The 16622-nt window shown below is 44.3% G+C and overlaps 1 protein-coding gene across 1 annotated transcript; it reads left to right on the top strand.

Moving 5' to 3' along the window:
* The first annotated feature begins 177 nt into the window (after positions 1-177).
* Positions 178-14053, top strand: prrx2.S (paired related homeobox 2 S homeolog). Its single transcript, XM_018232695.2, has 4 exons — positions 178-665; positions 8505-8689; positions 8816-8994; positions 10793-14053. Exons 1-4 carry the CDS (start codon positions 431-433, stop codon positions 10941-10943), a joined length of 750 nt encoding a protein of 249 aa, XP_018088184.1. The 5' UTR covers positions 178-430; the 3' UTR covers positions 10944-14053.
* The last annotated feature ends 2569 nt before the right edge of the window (positions 14054-16622 follow it).

Below are 16622 nucleotides of genomic sequence, written 5' to 3'. Positions count from 1 at the left end.
CCTCCCGATTTCAGCCATTAGGACCCATCTACAGGGGCTGCAAGGAAAACAGAGCCTGCAAGGGCCATCTTTTTATTCCTTCCCCTCTGCCAAAAAAAAGAAGAAGGGAAGGGAGGTCAGGGGTCAGCACTAAGGAGGGGGCGTGTGGAAAGATTTATCCAAGAACTAGAGAAAAAAAGAAAAGGGGGGAGAGTAAAAAGTTTGTTTTCTTCTAGACGTCAGCGAAAAGGCGTTTTTTTTTTTGGTCACTTGGCTGAGAGTGAATGTGAGAGTGAGCCGGTCCCTGCCCTACAGGGGGAGAAGCATTTAGGCACAGGGAGCTTTTGGGGAAGGGAGAGGAAAGTGCTGCAACAAGTTTAGGGATAAGAAAGTGTGACTGTCGGTGAGTAGAGACAGGCAGAAAGGAGCATAAAAGTCCTGGGCAGGTGGTATGGACAGAGATTTTGGTCTGGACAAGTCGATAGCCCTCAATGAAATGCGGATCCTGGAACCCTCTGAGCTCCCCCACGGAAGGAAGAACTTTAGTGTCAGTCACCTCTTGGACCTGGAAGAGGCAGTGGTGGCAGGGATGCAAGAGACCGCAGATATGTCAGCGCCAGCGGAGGACGACGACAAGGAACCGGTGTCTGGGGGAAGCAGTGACAGCGAAGTGACAATTCAGGAAGGTACGTGACCTCCCCCTGTGCCACTTACATGGTTGGTAAGGGGTCAAATGTGATGGCTGGTACTTCTATACATGTGCAGTCACAATACATTGATGACTTGAATAACAGAGACTAGAAATGGGCACCACAGCTGCTGCAGAACTCTCTGTGCTGGTATAGGGCAGCTGGGGGCCCAAAGAGGCCTTAACCCTGGGATAGAGAGTCACTGCCATTGAAGTCAAGTTGCTCCGTTTGTATGAGATCTGAGCTAAATCTACTTTCCCAAAAATTAGGTGCCCTTATCTGCCAACCCCTGCATTCCATAGTGTCTGGTACTGATAAGTCTGCCCTATTGCCCCATCTAATACCCATGCATGGGAAACTGATCATATGTAAGAACAGGACAACTTGGTGATGTGATGTTCAGCAGTGCACTTACCTGGAACTGCCTCCCAGTAGAAGTGGGATATTTATTGTTATTTCTTTTATTAAGTTGTTGCTGTAGAGGGCAGCGATTTTGCCAGGTGCATATGTACTAATAGTGAGTGAAGCTGCAATCTTGTTCCCAAAACCAATAGACACATAAATCGCTTTTCTTCTTGAGTGGAACAAGGAAAGTGCCATGATGCCTCGTACAAAGATGATTGCTTGGCAATGCCAGGCTGCCCCCCTGCCACTGGGGAGAAGGTTTCTTGGGAATCGCTCTGCTCACACATCAGTTACAGCTGCAGAGTTTCAGTTAATACACCAGATATAACTTCCAGTTATTTATAGGCTTTATTGTACTTTATAAACATCTTCTTAAAGGGATAGAAAACCTCAATAGATTGTTGCCTTTATATGAAAAGCCACATTGTTGCAGTCACGCGTACCACAGATTTTCTTCTCCACAAGTCTAAGAGAGCCCGTTTTGTGCCCTGTAATTCAGCCGGCTGGGGGCAGCCATGTTTCCAACACTGCCGAGGCCGGGACATCCCACGCTCTCTCTGTACATTGTGTCTAGTTAATTTATTTGTTACTTGGCATTGTTACAAGATGCTCCTCTAAGAACATTGTATCTTTTACCAGGCACCTGTGGTTTGAAATCTTTACCTGCTGAACTACATTTCCCAGCATCCTCAGCAATAGATCATGATGTTGAAGGTTTATAAGTCGGCAACAGCAGGAGATTCTTAACTGTATTGGGAACTTCTTGTAGATCATGTAGATTTATTAGCTGTAAAATGGTTTGACAAGCTCAATTCCCCAGTTCAGCTCAATTCTAAAGCAAATCGCATATCATCCAGACTGGGAGTTGTAGTTTATTGGGATAATTTTCTCTCTCTTTCATTCAGAATTTTTTTTTGGGGGGGGGAGGGTTTTGATCTGCTGTACACATTTGGATGCGCATCAGCTGTATACAATGAAAGATGAGACTCCAGATTAAGTGAAGCAGGGGGTGCCCTGATGGAAGCAGGGGGTGATGAGATATTGGTACTGGAGGGACAGGGAAGTGTTATTACAAACAAGGGACCAGGGGTGTAACTACAGAGGAAGGAGACCCTGTGGGGGGTTGGGCAGGAGGTATAGGGGGCCCCATGAGGCCCTAATTAATGAGCAATTTCAATATAAATTAGTAAACCAGGACAATATCTGGATATGTTGGGGGCCTAAAATTGATTTGCTTTGGGGCCCAATAACATGAGCTTACGTCACTGCAAGGGACCAATCGGGTACTGTATCATCAGTTACTGTACCACTTGCCTTGTGCCTAGGGTTGCCACCTGGCCTGTATTTTACCGGCCTGGCCGGTAAAAATGATGGCTGATCCCAATGTTATTAATAGGGAAAAAAGATAAATGTATAGGAAGGCCGGTATTTTTTCCCAGAAAAGGTGGCAACCCTACTTGTGCCCCAGAGCCAGGAAAGTACAGGGGCGACCCTGGGAGTGGGGCAATTTTTTGAGGGGGCAGAATTGAATAAGCTACCGAGGTCAGACAGGTAACAATGACTATATAGTAATTGTTACCAGTCTGACCTTGTAACCTATTTGATTCGCCCCTCCCAAAAAAAAATATCAGGCATCATACTTGGATTGTAAGCTTTGCCGCTTAGGAACTCACCCACCATAAAAAAGCACTTCTGTTTTATGACTATGTAATATAAAATATGTGTTTTTTTGGTGGGCAAGTCCCTCAGCAGCAGAGCTTACAATCTAAGTTTGAAGCCTGATGATCAGTTGTTACCATGGTAGCTGAATTTCCGGTGTCAGTGCAGGTGGCGGTAGTGTGAGCAAACTTATAAGAAGTGTCAGGTTACACAGAATCCCATTAATACCGAATAGCCTGGGGGAAAGCCATACAAATAATTGGCCTCATTTACTGGGGCTTAAACTTAATATTTCCCTTTCCAAGTGTTCAGGATGACTTTGCTGCGATGTAGTCTGCGTACAGATCACTGGCCCCCTCGCTAACACTCGCTGCTGCACACTCACAGGGGGCCTGGGTCTGTAGCTGTCGTTTGCACTTATTGCAGGGATAGTCTCGATTGCGGGGCCGGGCCCCTGTCTTCTCTGGTCGCAGCCTGTTCTGTTTTTATGCCCCACCCAAGTGTCAGCACCAGTGGGTCCTACTCAGAGATGTGACGTGTGAGGCTGATAAGCACAAATGTTCCAGGCTGGAAATGCACCACCAATTAGTTTGCCTCCATGAGATGAGATCTCCAGATTTATATATCCGTGCCCTCCGTCATCCCCACCAGATCCAATGTCCTTGGATTGGTGGACCAAATCAGGCCGATTCGATCTTAAAGGGGTGGTTCACCTTTAAGTCAACTTTTAGTATATTATAGAACGGCTAATTCTAATTCTTTTATTGGTCTTCCATATTTATTTTGAATTATTTGCCTTCTTCTTCTGACTCTTTCCAGCTTTCAAATGGGGGTCACTGACATCATCTAAACTCCTCTTTCTATTCAGGCCTCTCCTATTCATATTCCAGTCTCTCATTCAAATCAATGCATGGTTGCTAGGGTAATTTGGTCCATAACAACCAGATTGCTGAAATTACAAACTGGAGAGCTGCTGAATAAAAACCTAAATAACTAAAAAAAAAACACAAATAAAAAATGAAAACATTGCAAATTGTCTCAGAATATCCCTCTCTACATCATACTAAAAGTTGATTTAAAGATGAACACCCCCTTTAAATTAATGAAATTGGGCTGACCTGGTGATTTGGCCTCTGGGCCAGTGATCAGATCATGATGAGGCCTATGGATGCCATTTTCTATCCTGCCTAATGGGGGTGGTTTCACCACAATGGTCTGAAAAGCACTGCGGGGGGCCTTATAGAGAAGATGTATAACGTGAGTACCCTAATGGTTCTGTGAGTGGGATTGGCCAGGTTAATGGTTGGCTGTTCACAGGGGCATCACTAAAAGATATTGGGCCCCATAGCAGCATCATTTTAGGGCCCCTGTAAACTATAGGAGCATTTATATAAAGCTGCTTTTGGGTCATTGTGCCCTGGCTGCACTGCCACTGAATCCCCCCATTCCCAGACAATTACGGAACCTAAATAAAAGATTGTGCAGAGCCTCCTGCTGCGGGAATATTGGGTTTTTTATTTGGCACCTTTCTCATGTTTTCTAGCCACAAAGGAAGGATGGGGGGCCCCGAGGAGTTTTGCTTTCTGCTCCCTTGTTCTCGGATCCTGCGGTCATTTCTCTTTCAGCCTACAAAGGGGGAGCAGGGCTCTCGCAATCTTTGTGATGGAGACTGTGGCTGAACGAGGCGCCAGTTCCTGACATTAAACCAGATGTTGGGAGGCGCCGCTCCAAGCATCACACGCAAGGAGACTGCAGCCACATGGCACGGGAGCAGAATCCCTGCAGGTCGGGACATTCCGTGGGAATCATTCACGCATTGGATAACAACAGCAACATGAGTTGGAAATCTGGCAATTTCGGGGGGAAAAGCACAAATGTTGCTTAAGGATGTACCCCTTGGTCAATTAATACCGGCCTTCCCTCTAGAATTTTCTGTTCTCTAGTTCCGACTCTTGAAATTATTTAGGGGAAGTCAATTCAAGTCAGATTATCAGCAAGCTGCTTCTGCACTGTCAGGAGTCACAACCATAGACAGAAGGGAACACCACTGGACTATCCAGACCTAGTCAGCAGCTTAATGGCTGTATGGGGGCTGCCATACTGATATCTGCTAGGTTAGAGGATTGCTTCCGCCTGTTGGCCCCTTCATAGTCTTATTATTAGCATTGCGACATAATGTGAAATAATAAGTCTGGCACCTGGTGATGATTTCAGAGGACCTTTTTTGGGACCGTCTTGGGTGGGTCTTCTCTCAATTCAACCTTTCCCTGCTTCTGAGGGTTTTGCCCCTTTTAACGTTCTTCAGTTGCCTTCTTGCCCCTTTGCCCAGTTCTTTACTTCGAGCTTCTGTATGTGTGCCCAGTCCTTTTAGAGAAGCCACATAAAGCCAGTGAGGGATTGGAATGTTCCTAGGCCCCCTGTAGCATTGCTCACTGTGGGACATCACAGGTCTGGCAGCTGGGCTAAACCACTACTGCACTGGTGTTTAATGGGCGGTTGACCTTTAAGTTATGGTAACTTTTAGTATGTTATATAATGGCTCATTTTAAGCAACTTTTCCAACCAACTATGCAATGTGGCCCTTGCAGTTCAAAGGTTCTGAGTTCAATTCACATCACAGCGCTGATTAAACTTTGCATACAAAGTGCTGTCTGACAGTGTTTATGTTTGCACTGTATATTTACAAAGAATCAGGGATTTTTATGAATCTGTGGTGGTTGTTGTCCCTTGCAGCGTGAGGTTTCTGAGTTCAATTCCTATCGTAGCAGTGGTGTAGACTGTCCCTTTAAAGTGCTGACTGAACGCATTTGTGTTATATATTTATGAAGAATGATGTGTTTGTATCAAGTGGTGCAATGGCTCAGTGGTTGGTGGTGGCCCTTGCAGTGCAAAGGTTCAGAGTTCAATTCCCACTTTGGTTAATGATGTTGCCTTGTAGTGGAAATGTTCTAATTCCTCTAAAGGTCTTAGAGCTGAATATTTCTAAATATCAGAAAACAACGCTTTTTTTAAACCTTTAGGGGACTAAAAATACAATTTTCCTTACACTCCAAGCTCTCTATAAAGGGATGATGCCACACAGCTGGCAGGCCCGGACTGGCAATCTGTGGGTTCTGGCAAATGCCAGAGGGGCTGCTGTATAGTTCCATAGAAAGTTACCATATAGTGGGCTGGTAGGGGGCTGTTTGGGCCTCTTTGTACTTGTAATGTCACAATCTAAGGTGTCGCCAAGTGGAGCTTATCAGGAGTGCACCACCAGGACAGAGACTGCCCCAGTGGAGCTTGTTCAGGAGCTATTCAGCTGCCTGTAAGTTCTGAAGGAAACCCACAACAGACATGGAGAGGAACGTACAACGACTTGCAGATAGGGCCACAACCAGAGGTGGGGCTGGCCAGATCCCAAGCCCAGTCGAGGCCCCAGAGCTGCAAGGTAGTATGTTCTCACCATATTTGCTGGGCCCACATCACCCATCCGCCTGTATGATTATTCAGTGTGGGGGGACCCATGGAGCACAAACAGGACCTGGTGGGATTTTAACTCAGGCCCACAGCACTACCCAATTAGCCATCCAACAGACATTCTTCTCATTGGTAAATATATATATATATATATATATATATATATATATATATATATATATATATATATATATATATATATATATATATATAATCTACATGTTTATTCTGCACTGAGCTGCTAAAACTGGCCACTAAGCCACCATGTCAGGCTCCCAACACCCTGTCCCTTGTTTATATGGTATCAACCTGACACGCCATAGCAAACACACAGAGCAAGAGGCAAACACCCCCAAACAATGGCAACCACTGAGTGGTCCAGCAGCTCACTAATGTTGGCCATTTGTTATAGCAAGAAACTAGGAGGCATCTTCTAGCCTTCTGGTTGGGTTGCTCTATACAGAAGAACCCACACATCACAAAAAAAGATGGTGTGAAAATCAAGAGCCATTAGCAGAGAGGATTGTCAGTGCAGAGGTTATAAAAGAGAGAACGTCTGATGTGGATGTGTAAATGTGCAAGTGCTGGATCTGCTTCTACAGCAAACACCTGTATTTGTACCCCGGCAGCCCCCAACTTTGGGGAGAATCACAAGTTCCTTAAAATATAATTTTCCTGTGAAGCACTGATCAGTACTTATTATTTTACTTATTGATACAGTACAGTATATATTTAGGTCAATGAGGCGGAGGATTCATGCTCAACATTGTATATAAAAAATACATTGTAACAATACATTTGTATATTGTAACTTCAATTGACTTTATTCCTCTAGAAATGAACAATTCACAGGGTGATGTTTCTTTACTCAGATTCACTTTGGAATCAGAAAGAAAAGATGGAGTTGTCCTTATGGTGGGCATAAGTTTGATTTTCAAAAACCAGTTCAAAGTGCCACGCCCTTTGTGCTTTACCCCTTCTTGCAACCCTTTGAGATTAGACATGCCAATAACTGTGTATTGGGCACCAAAATAGTGGACTTTATCCCACGTGGCTCCAGCCCCAGGGAACCGATCCAGCTCCTCCCACACTCAGCGCCATTAATTAGTAGAATCCTCAGGGGCCCCAGACTCGCCTTCATGTATTTTCCCTCAACTGTCATCTGCCCCAATCATGTTGCCAGTTTATTTTGCAGCCAAGCTGTTCATTAATAAGATGGCAGGGCTGATGATGTTATGGGGAGAGGGAAGTGGCTGGGGGGGGGTTGCACATTAGACCCTCATCACTTTCCAGAGAATAATAAACAGCAATGCCCACTCCCAGGGCCAGGCTTTAGAATCTGTTTATTTGGATATTTGGGATAATTTATGGGCCTCTCTCCCAGCTCCGCTCCATTTGCAAAACATTGAATCAAAAGGCATGGTTAACCCTTCCTGGGATCTTGTCCAGATTCACCTTGCAGATGGATTTAGGGGGTTCCAATAGCAGGCACTGCCCTGGGGCCCAGCAAAGCAGTAGGTTAAGCAATGGGGGGGAGCAGCAGTGGGTGTATAGTCGAGGGCTGTTCTCCAGCAACTGTACATTGTGTAAGTAGTAGATAGTAGATATAAATACAAGGGACCCACAATGTCTGCGTGTACTGCCAGTACTGCTGCTGACCCTGCCTCTCCCCCCAGCCCCCCGTTAGCGTGTTGCACTGAGGCGATAATTCCAGGGGATTAGCTCTAATTTATAGACTGCAAGTGTGAACCTGATGGTGTTGAATTGTGGCTTTTTCCAGCCATTAGTGTTTCCTAACTAGAAAAATTACACCCGGCGCCTCCGCACTATTTCCTTATGCGCCTAATACTCATAATACTCCTGTTTAACCCTTTCTTTTTCAGGGGTGTATAATGGCCCACTGTTCTTCATTTATTTGTTTGCCTAATGAGAATATTGCTGTTCCTTGTATATATGACATTGGAACCTCCCACAGTCCAGGACAATATTCTGGATTTCCTCATAGCCTCTGTGGAACACTCATGTATTATAAGATATAATGTACCCCCAACTGTAAATGACCAGGATATTAGAAGTCAATAAGGGGTTCTGTGACCACATTCTGTATATGTGTCAGTGCTTGGACTTGACAGGCCAAGTTGGTATGTAAAGTTGGCCCAGCTGAGGCTAGTTTTATACCTTGCAGTATAGTGTTGTATGGAGCCGGTTCATTCCTGCACTGCTGTCCCTCCACACGTACAGTTTAAGCATTTGTACTGAGATTAAAGTAATAATGGTAGCTCAACTACTAAACTGTTGCCATCTGCTTCTCAGGAGGAAGCCCAAATCCCAGCAGCAGCAAATCCTCCAGGAAGAAGAAGCAGAGGAGGAACCGAACAACATTTAACAGCAGCCAGTTGCAAGCTCTGGAGAGGGTCTTTGAGAGGACTCACTACCCGGACGCCTTTGTACGGGAAGATCTTGCACGCAGGGTTAGTCTGAGCGAGGCCAGAGTACAGGTAAGTCAGTTTAAAACAACAGATCTGCATATCCAGCAGGAAAAGGCAAAGCTTGAGTGCAGAGGATAATGGGAGTTGTAGTGTTTAACATGGCATTGTCTCACCCTTTCCCCTTGCTGATTACAGGTCTGGTTCCAGAACAGACGAGCCAAGTTCCGGAGGAATGAAAGAGCCATGCTTGCCAGCCGTTCATCTACCCACCTAAAATCATTCAGCCAGGACGCAGGCGTGGAGCAGCAGGTATCACCCCAAGCAAGCACCCTGACCCCCGAATATATGCCCTGGAACTCAAACAGCAACTACAGGTGAGTGCACTACACATTCCTGCTACTCCCTACTAAATGCAAATGGAAATTCCTGATAAAAAATATCAGGAAATGGTGCTGGTTTTTTCCTAATAGGGATATACCCTGCTGTGTTTAATGGTACCAAGCCAACAACTACACCCCTTGATTTTGGTAGTTCCATGTTACCAAGATTGTGCAATAATTAATGGGTATAATTGTTGGCTTGGTACAATTAAACACAAGGTATATTTCTGTTAAGCATTCAGTCCATGTACTGGGGCGTTTTCCTGTTTCCTCCTAAAACTCTTCAGCACCAGGATTAACTTTGAAGAAGAGGGCACCCGAGATATGCATGTGTATATCTTTAAGATTGTAAATGAGTAGCCATCTATTGCCAGGACTAGAGGGAATGGGAAGAATGAGGTTCCAGGTAAGCAAATGTGATGCTGACTTCAGATGTAATAGTCTCAGCTGCCACAAGAGAGCAGCCTGCAACACTGTTGTGGTGGAGCATACTTAACTGGAGCTGTGCAGCTTTGGCCACTAGGTTCTCTATTTGGGGACAGGGCTCATCAGAAATCACGGGCCCTATACAACAAAACTGTCAGCACCCTCCTGTATGCGTGGCAAGTGCAAACTTCCCTCTTGCTATCTTACAATTTAATAGGGATGCACCGAATCCACTAATTTGGATTCGGCCAATCCTCCAAGGATTTGGATCTGGTTTGGCCGGGCCTAAGGATTCGGCTGAATCCTGAACTGAATCCTGGATTCAGTTCATCCCTACAATTTAAGCAGAGCTTCTTGCTTTAAATTAACTCTTGGGGGGCCAGTCAGCTATACCTGGGGAGTGTGGCAGAGCATCTTATAAGAGACGTAGCGCAGCAAGGATTTGCAGTTGGGAGCTAGCAGCATTGCTCAGCTGGTGGAAGGGAACAAGTTGACTGGAGACACAAGAGAATGGGGCAATGGGCGAATATGGGTCTCTGACTGTTTAAAGACAAGAGAGAGAAAAATAAAGAAAAAAACTTGGATGGAGAATCACCATAGGAAACAGATCCTTAACACTTTATAGATCAACAAGAGTGTTACTATAGTTTTTCCATTTATTTGCCATTGATCAACAGTTCTATGCACACACAGGGAGCACAGGGCAGATATGGCACACACAGGTAGCAAAGGGCAGGCAGAGTAGGGCACACACGGAGCATAGGGCAGGCAGAGTATGGCTTGCATAGGGCAGACAGAGTATGGCACACACGTAGCATATGGCAGACAGAGTATGGCACACACGTAGCATAGGGAAGGCTGAGTATGGCACACACAGGGAGCATAGGGCAGACAGAGTATGGCACACACACGGAGCATAGGTCAGGCAGAGTATGGCACACACAGGGAGCATAGGGAAGGCTGAGTATGGCAAACACAGGGAGCATAGGGCAGACAGAGTATGGCACACACGGAGCATAGGTCAGGCAGAGTATGGCACACACAGGGAGCATAGGGCAGGCAGAGTATGGCACACACAGGGAGCATAAGGCAGACAGAGTATGGCATACCAGCACGGCGCCAACCCAAGGGGTCAATATGGCTGACAGCATTGCACGCCTTTCTAAATAAGAAAACTTGCCTGTTACTAGGACCCTAATTGGTACTGTGAGTGGATAAAGATGCAGGAGTGCCCCCACCTCTGTATAGCAGCCTTCTCACTCACTGCCAGCAAATCTGTCTCAGGAAAATGAGCCTCTGTCAGCACCGTGTTTGTAAGAGGCAAACATGTCCTCCTTCCTTATATAAATTTGGTTTTTCCTTACAGCAATGCCAGCCTGCCACCCTATAGCCCAACTACAACTGCCACCAGCACGGCGCCAACCCAAGGGGTCAATATGGCTGACAGCATTGCAAGCCTACGACTAAAGGCCAAGGAGTTCAGCTTGCACCAGAGCCAAGTGCCCACTGTAAACTAAACCGCCAGAGGATGAACAGACTATTCTGAGACAGGCTGGAGTGCACCGACACAACACCAAAACGCCTGTGGGCAACAGAGGTTCAGAGACTGAAAGAGCCAACAAAGCAATGTTACTGAAATATGACCTGCCTGCCATTAGGAACCCCAAAATCTGGGGCAGAAGAATGCTGCATAAAGTATTCCCAGCATTGCAGGTGGGCAGCACAACAGTAATCTGACATTTGGTGTGGGGTGTAAATAAGCAGCCTTTGGGGGGATTAGGTGGTACAATACTTGTTCTGGATTTATAACCCATTATTTACTCACATGGTCCTGGGCTCTATCCCTCTGCCCAGCCTTTCTAGCACCCTAGATACTCTCTGTATATATGTACATAGCAATGATCCCTTGTAAATACAGGCCCTTTATATGGTACTTTACATGCTATGCCAGGTGTACCCTAGATTATCATTGCAACAATACTTGGTCAGTATCAGCCTTTACCTGACCCCTCCCAGGTAGGACTGCAACTCCCAGCATGCCCTGTGAATTGCAATATTGCACAGCTGGGGAGAGGGGGCAGAGTTTGTCTAACCTTGATTTAATGGTTTCTATGAATAAAACCACTGACACAGGGCAATCTGAGGGAGACAGAAGGGCATTTTATATCTGTTACCTGTTCCTCTACTTGTACAATGTTACTAATTTAGTTCAAACTAATTTGTCGTTAGGGCTCATACACCAGCTTGGAGGCATAAGAGCCCTTTTACATCAAGTCTCCCAATATGTCCAGCACCTTGAGGTGATCAGGTGACCACTGGGCATTCCCAGCTATGGAGCGGTGTCACTGATACCAGCAAGAGATACAGGGAATCCAAGGCGTGTCTGTTCACCATTACAGGTGCTAAGCCTATGCATCCATGTCAGGCTTTAGTTGTCCTTTAAAAAGACTACTCCCTTTGCAGAAGATGGCTTCTCAGCCTGTCAGGGACTATATTGTGCAACCACTGCCAGAGTCACACAAGAACCTTAACCAAGTGCTTAGGCTCATGAATTCCTTATTATCATTAATTGATGTATCAGTCTTTACTAAGACAGCGTACAGGGCTCACAGGGGGACTGGCTCTCAATACATTGGTAATATAAAGGAAACAACTATTTCAAAGGTCTAGTAACCCATAACAACCAATTAGGCCTTTACTTTAGACAGGGGGTCAGTAACTGGTTTCTATGGATTGTTAGGACTAATGCAAACTTTGTGATGTTTAATATATTAGCCTCTTTCTGGAGAGTGGGACATGTCAGGAGTTTGCCAGGGACTGCACCATACCTACGGCAATTCTACCTGAGCACAATCTCTGATCCATCTTGTTGTGCATCTATATAAATGAAAGAAAATCTGAATTAGAGACACAGACAGCTGTTGGGATCACCATCTCTCACCTGCTGGCCAAATATACAGTGAGCAATATCTCAGACAACCTTTGCTACTACCAGTGCAGAGATCTACAACTCCCACCAGTAGCTTGACTGAGATAGGGTCTCCGGAGAGCTGTAGCGTTTCTGCAGAATTTGGGAAACTATATCACAGTTGTGAAATTCATGCTTTGCAGATGTATGCTTTGCAGCAATAACAGCATGATTAGGGTTGCCACCTTTTCTGGAAAAAAATACCAGCCTATATATTTATCTTTTTCCCCTATTAATAATATTGGGACCAGCTATCATAAAATACCGGCCAGGTGGCAGCCCTAAGCATGATGTATTTTTGGGGTAAGTACACTGCAGCTTTGTAGTGTCAGTCATATTGGATTGTTGTGCTGGGCAGAATTGCCTCAGAGTATTTGGGCTGGGCAGATGACACTTGTGCAGCTCAATGTATAAATAGGGTCACAGTTTCTCAATTGGATTGGGATCAGGGCTTTAATTGGGCCATTGCAGAACATGCACCTTTGTAAATTCAAATAGGAGGACAGAAGGACAATATGCAGGATGACTGCTAATGTGCAATTTATTGCTTATCCACACGACATGTGTCAAGGGCCTGTGACGCCCGAAACATGTCGTGTGGATAAGCAATAAATTGCACATTAGCAGTCATCCTGCATATTGTCCTTCTGTCCTCCTATTTGAAATTTACATTGGTATATGTAGGTGCATGGACGGAGCACCTGAGAGACAGTTGGACTAGCTACACTATGCTTACAGGTGTGTAAATTACTGATTGAAAGAACATGCACCTTATTGTTCTGGAGCTGCTCTGGTGTCACTTTGCCTCGGGTTTAGGATCATTGTGCCAACTTTGTCCCAAGATACAGTTCCCTTGTCATATCTCCCTGTATTAGGCACCAGCCATACTCCCTTTATTCTAACATTTTTTATTCCATGTCCCTGTTGGGCATAGCACCCCACGTCTCTGTATTTAGGGGCCAGTCATATCCAGACCTCAGAGTAACAACGCAATTCATGTGAGTGACCAACCTGCAAACCCCTTGGTTCCATTCTATTCTCTCTTAGTAATGGCTTTTAAATATTTAGGGAACGTGTTTCAGAGGCTAAAACACAATCTCTCAGCAAGACAATGATCCCAAAGTAACACTGGGGGTGAATGTCCTGCAACTGCCCAATCACAGCCCTGATCCCAATTTAGAGACTCAGTGTTGGAAAACCAAGGGGCACAAGTGTCATCCCACCAACCTAAATAACCTGTGGCTGTGCCAGGGACAATGGGCCAAAATGACTCCCTAACAGTGTGCAGATCTGATCTGTACTTACCCCAAAAGTCTCCAGGGAATATAAAAGCATTGGAGGGGGATATACATGCATACATCATAATTCAGATTTTCAGAGTTTTGTGCTTTGAAATACAAATATCACAGAGAACAAAGATGGTCAGTATAACGAGTCCCGGGCAAGAGGCAAATAACACAAACAAGGCATTGCAAAATAATAATATACGCTACATTTTATCATTATGCAGTCGCAAATGTAAGAATGTTATGAAACCCTCTCCTCCCAGAGTCGTGTGTCCTTCAAGTGTAATGTTCCTACAGTGACAATGTATATGATTCCTCTCTGTAAATGCCCGACCAATACATGAAAGATTCAAAATAAAACCTACACAAGTCATTCCAGCATTTTGTTTTTCTCTAATGTTCATCCTGCCAACCCCTGTGCTATTATTATTATAGGACTGCTATTGGGAGCTGTGTATTTCAACAAAGCAGCTATAACTATAAAGCACTACCCACAATCCTCTGCCAGAAGAGCAGCATTCTAGTGCCTACAACATGCACTCAGCCCAATTCTTCCAACAGCTCACCCATTGCTGTGAGGCATTTGGACACTTCAAATAACAGATTCCACGGGAATCAGTGTTCAGTGCTGCAACCAAGTACAGGTATGGGATCTGTAATCAGGAAACCAGTTATCCAGAAAGCTCTGAATTATGGGAAGACCATCTCCTACAGACTCCTTTATAATCAAATAAATTCAAATTTAAAAAAAATGATTTCCTTTTTCTTTGAATTAATTGTACTTGATCCCAACTAAGATATCATTCGTCCTTACTGAACAATCCTGTTAGGTTTAATTAATGTTTGAATTCAATTTTAGTAGACTTAAGTTATGGAGACCCAAATTACAGAGAGCATTCTCCACTAGAAGTATATTCTGTAGCTAACATTTCCTTTATTATCAGAAATCTCTTTCATAAGATGTAGGTTGTAAGGATAACAAATACATTTGTCTCTTCCCAACCTAATGCATGGAGAGCTGCACTTCTGAGTTACAACAGAAGAGGGCAGCATATCCAAAGGCTACAAACATGATATTAATGACCTGGAGGAGGGCATTGAAAGTAATGTTTCTATTTGTGCTGATGATGCTAAATAGTGCAGAACTATAAGTCCCATGCTGGAGGCTGCCACTTTCTGGTAAGTGATTTGGGAAAATTGGCAGCAAACTGGAAAATGAGGTTCAGTGTTGATAGATGCAAAATTATGCACTTAAGTACATTAGAGGGCATTATAGACAGACAGTGGGGGATCTTTTTTCCAATAAAATGGATCAAGGCCCCAGAGGCCCCCCCCCCTTTAGACTAGAGGATCAGAACTTTCATTTGAAGCAGTGTAGGGGGTTCTTTACAGTGTGGACAGTGAGGTTGGGGGATGCACTGCCCAATAATGTTTATGATGGCTGGTTCTGTCTTTAAGAGGGGTTTGGATGATTTCTTAGACAAGCAGAATATCCAAGGCTATTGTGATACAAAATCTACAATTAGTATAGATATTGGTATATACAGTTTAATGGGTGTATCGAGGGGTTGGTGTGAGTGTGTGGATGTATGGATGCTGGGTTTCATTTGGAGGGCTTGAACTTTGGTCTTTTTCAATCCAACTTAACTGTGCAACTATGATAGGCAGATGCTGCAACAAAACCACACATTTTAAGCATAACGACGGTTCAATTTAACAAGAATGAACTTATGGACAAAAGGTGTATACGGCCAGGGACGAAACTAGGGTTAGGCAGAGTAGGCACATACCTAGGGTGCAAAGCTGGGGTGTGTGCCAGGCATGTACCCTCTTTTTCCTACCCCTAGTCCGGTTGCCCCTCTCTGCTCTGAAGTCGGCTGTTCCCGCTGAGAGGGAGTGCGGCGGCATCTATATGCTCGTCCACGCCTATCCGGCGTATGAACGCTAGCGTCTATGTGCCAGCCAGGGGGCCTAGAGAGCCTGGCCGGTCTGGCCCGGCGACGTTTTTCCCAGCATGTCGTGAGTGTGCACTGGGAAAGGTAATCAATATGTTATCATTATAAAGTACAACAAGCATGAGACTGTCCTACTACACTGATGAAGCCCAGAGATAAGCATTTATATAGAATTACTTTTTTTAGACTTGAAATCTGCTTTGTATATCTCTAAGATTGTTACCTAGGAATGTCTGCGCTTGTCTAAGTTAAAACAAATAAAAATATTTGAGAAACTAAATGTATTTATATATATATATATATATATATATATATATATATATATATATATATATATATATATATATACACACACACACACACACACACACATATATACACATATATATTTTTAATAAAATACAGAACACTTGCCATACAACTAAATACAATTATTAAACAATATATGAAATGTCTAATTGACTTCACATAGTCAGCGACTGCAAAGGGAACCCTTAGGATGTTTCTCATCTTATGAAGTGCAATTACTTCTAAAGGTTAAGAAAACCTGGGCAGGTCATGTCCTTCTTCACTTATCACCAATTCCAACAGTAAGACCATAGGTAGTAGTGACATATGGAGAGGGGCATGTCCCCTGTGACATTAACTCTAAAGGACAGGTCTGTTTCAGCCCCCCCTATGACTTCCATTCAAAACTGTATAACCCATATCTCCCAGCACACTCTACTGGCTTTTGGTGTATTTCAGGTAACAAATGCAACATTACACCAATGAAAGACAGAGTAGCGGATTATTTTAGGGGTTCTATAATAATTCAGGGGTATTGGCACAAGTGTAGCAAGCTAATCAGGCTAAGGTTGTATTGCACATATGACTGACAGAAAGGCATGGAATCAAACCAGTTAAAAATGCAATCTTTCTGTACACAATAAAGGATTCTGGAAAAGTGCAAGTGACCTTCCTGTGTATTAAAACAATAAAAAAGGT

Source organism: Xenopus laevis, chromosome 8S (genome assembly GCF_017654675.1).
Source record: "Xenopus laevis strain J_2021 chromosome 8S, Xenopus_laevis_v10.1, whole genome shotgun sequence".
Lineage (NCBI taxonomy): Eukaryota > Metazoa > Chordata > Amphibia > Anura > Pipidae > Xenopus > Xenopus laevis.
Note: the sequence above shows the minus strand (reverse complement) of the source record. Positions and strands in the feature narration are given on the sequence as shown.

Bases quoted from the DNA above. Each gene is read 5' to 3' on its own strand.
- prrx2.S (XM_018232695.2), top strand. From the start codon at position 431: ATGGACAGAGATTTTGGTCTGGACAAGTCGATAGCCCTCAATGAAATG. The intron at 666-8,504 runs GTACGTGACCTC...TCTGCTTCTCAG, and splicing joins CGAAGTGACAATTCAGGAAG to GAGGAAGCCCAAATCCCAGC. The intron at 8,995-10,792 runs GTGAGTGCACTA...TTTTCCTTACAG, and splicing joins AACTCAAACAGCAACTACAG to CAATGCCAGCCTGCCACCCT.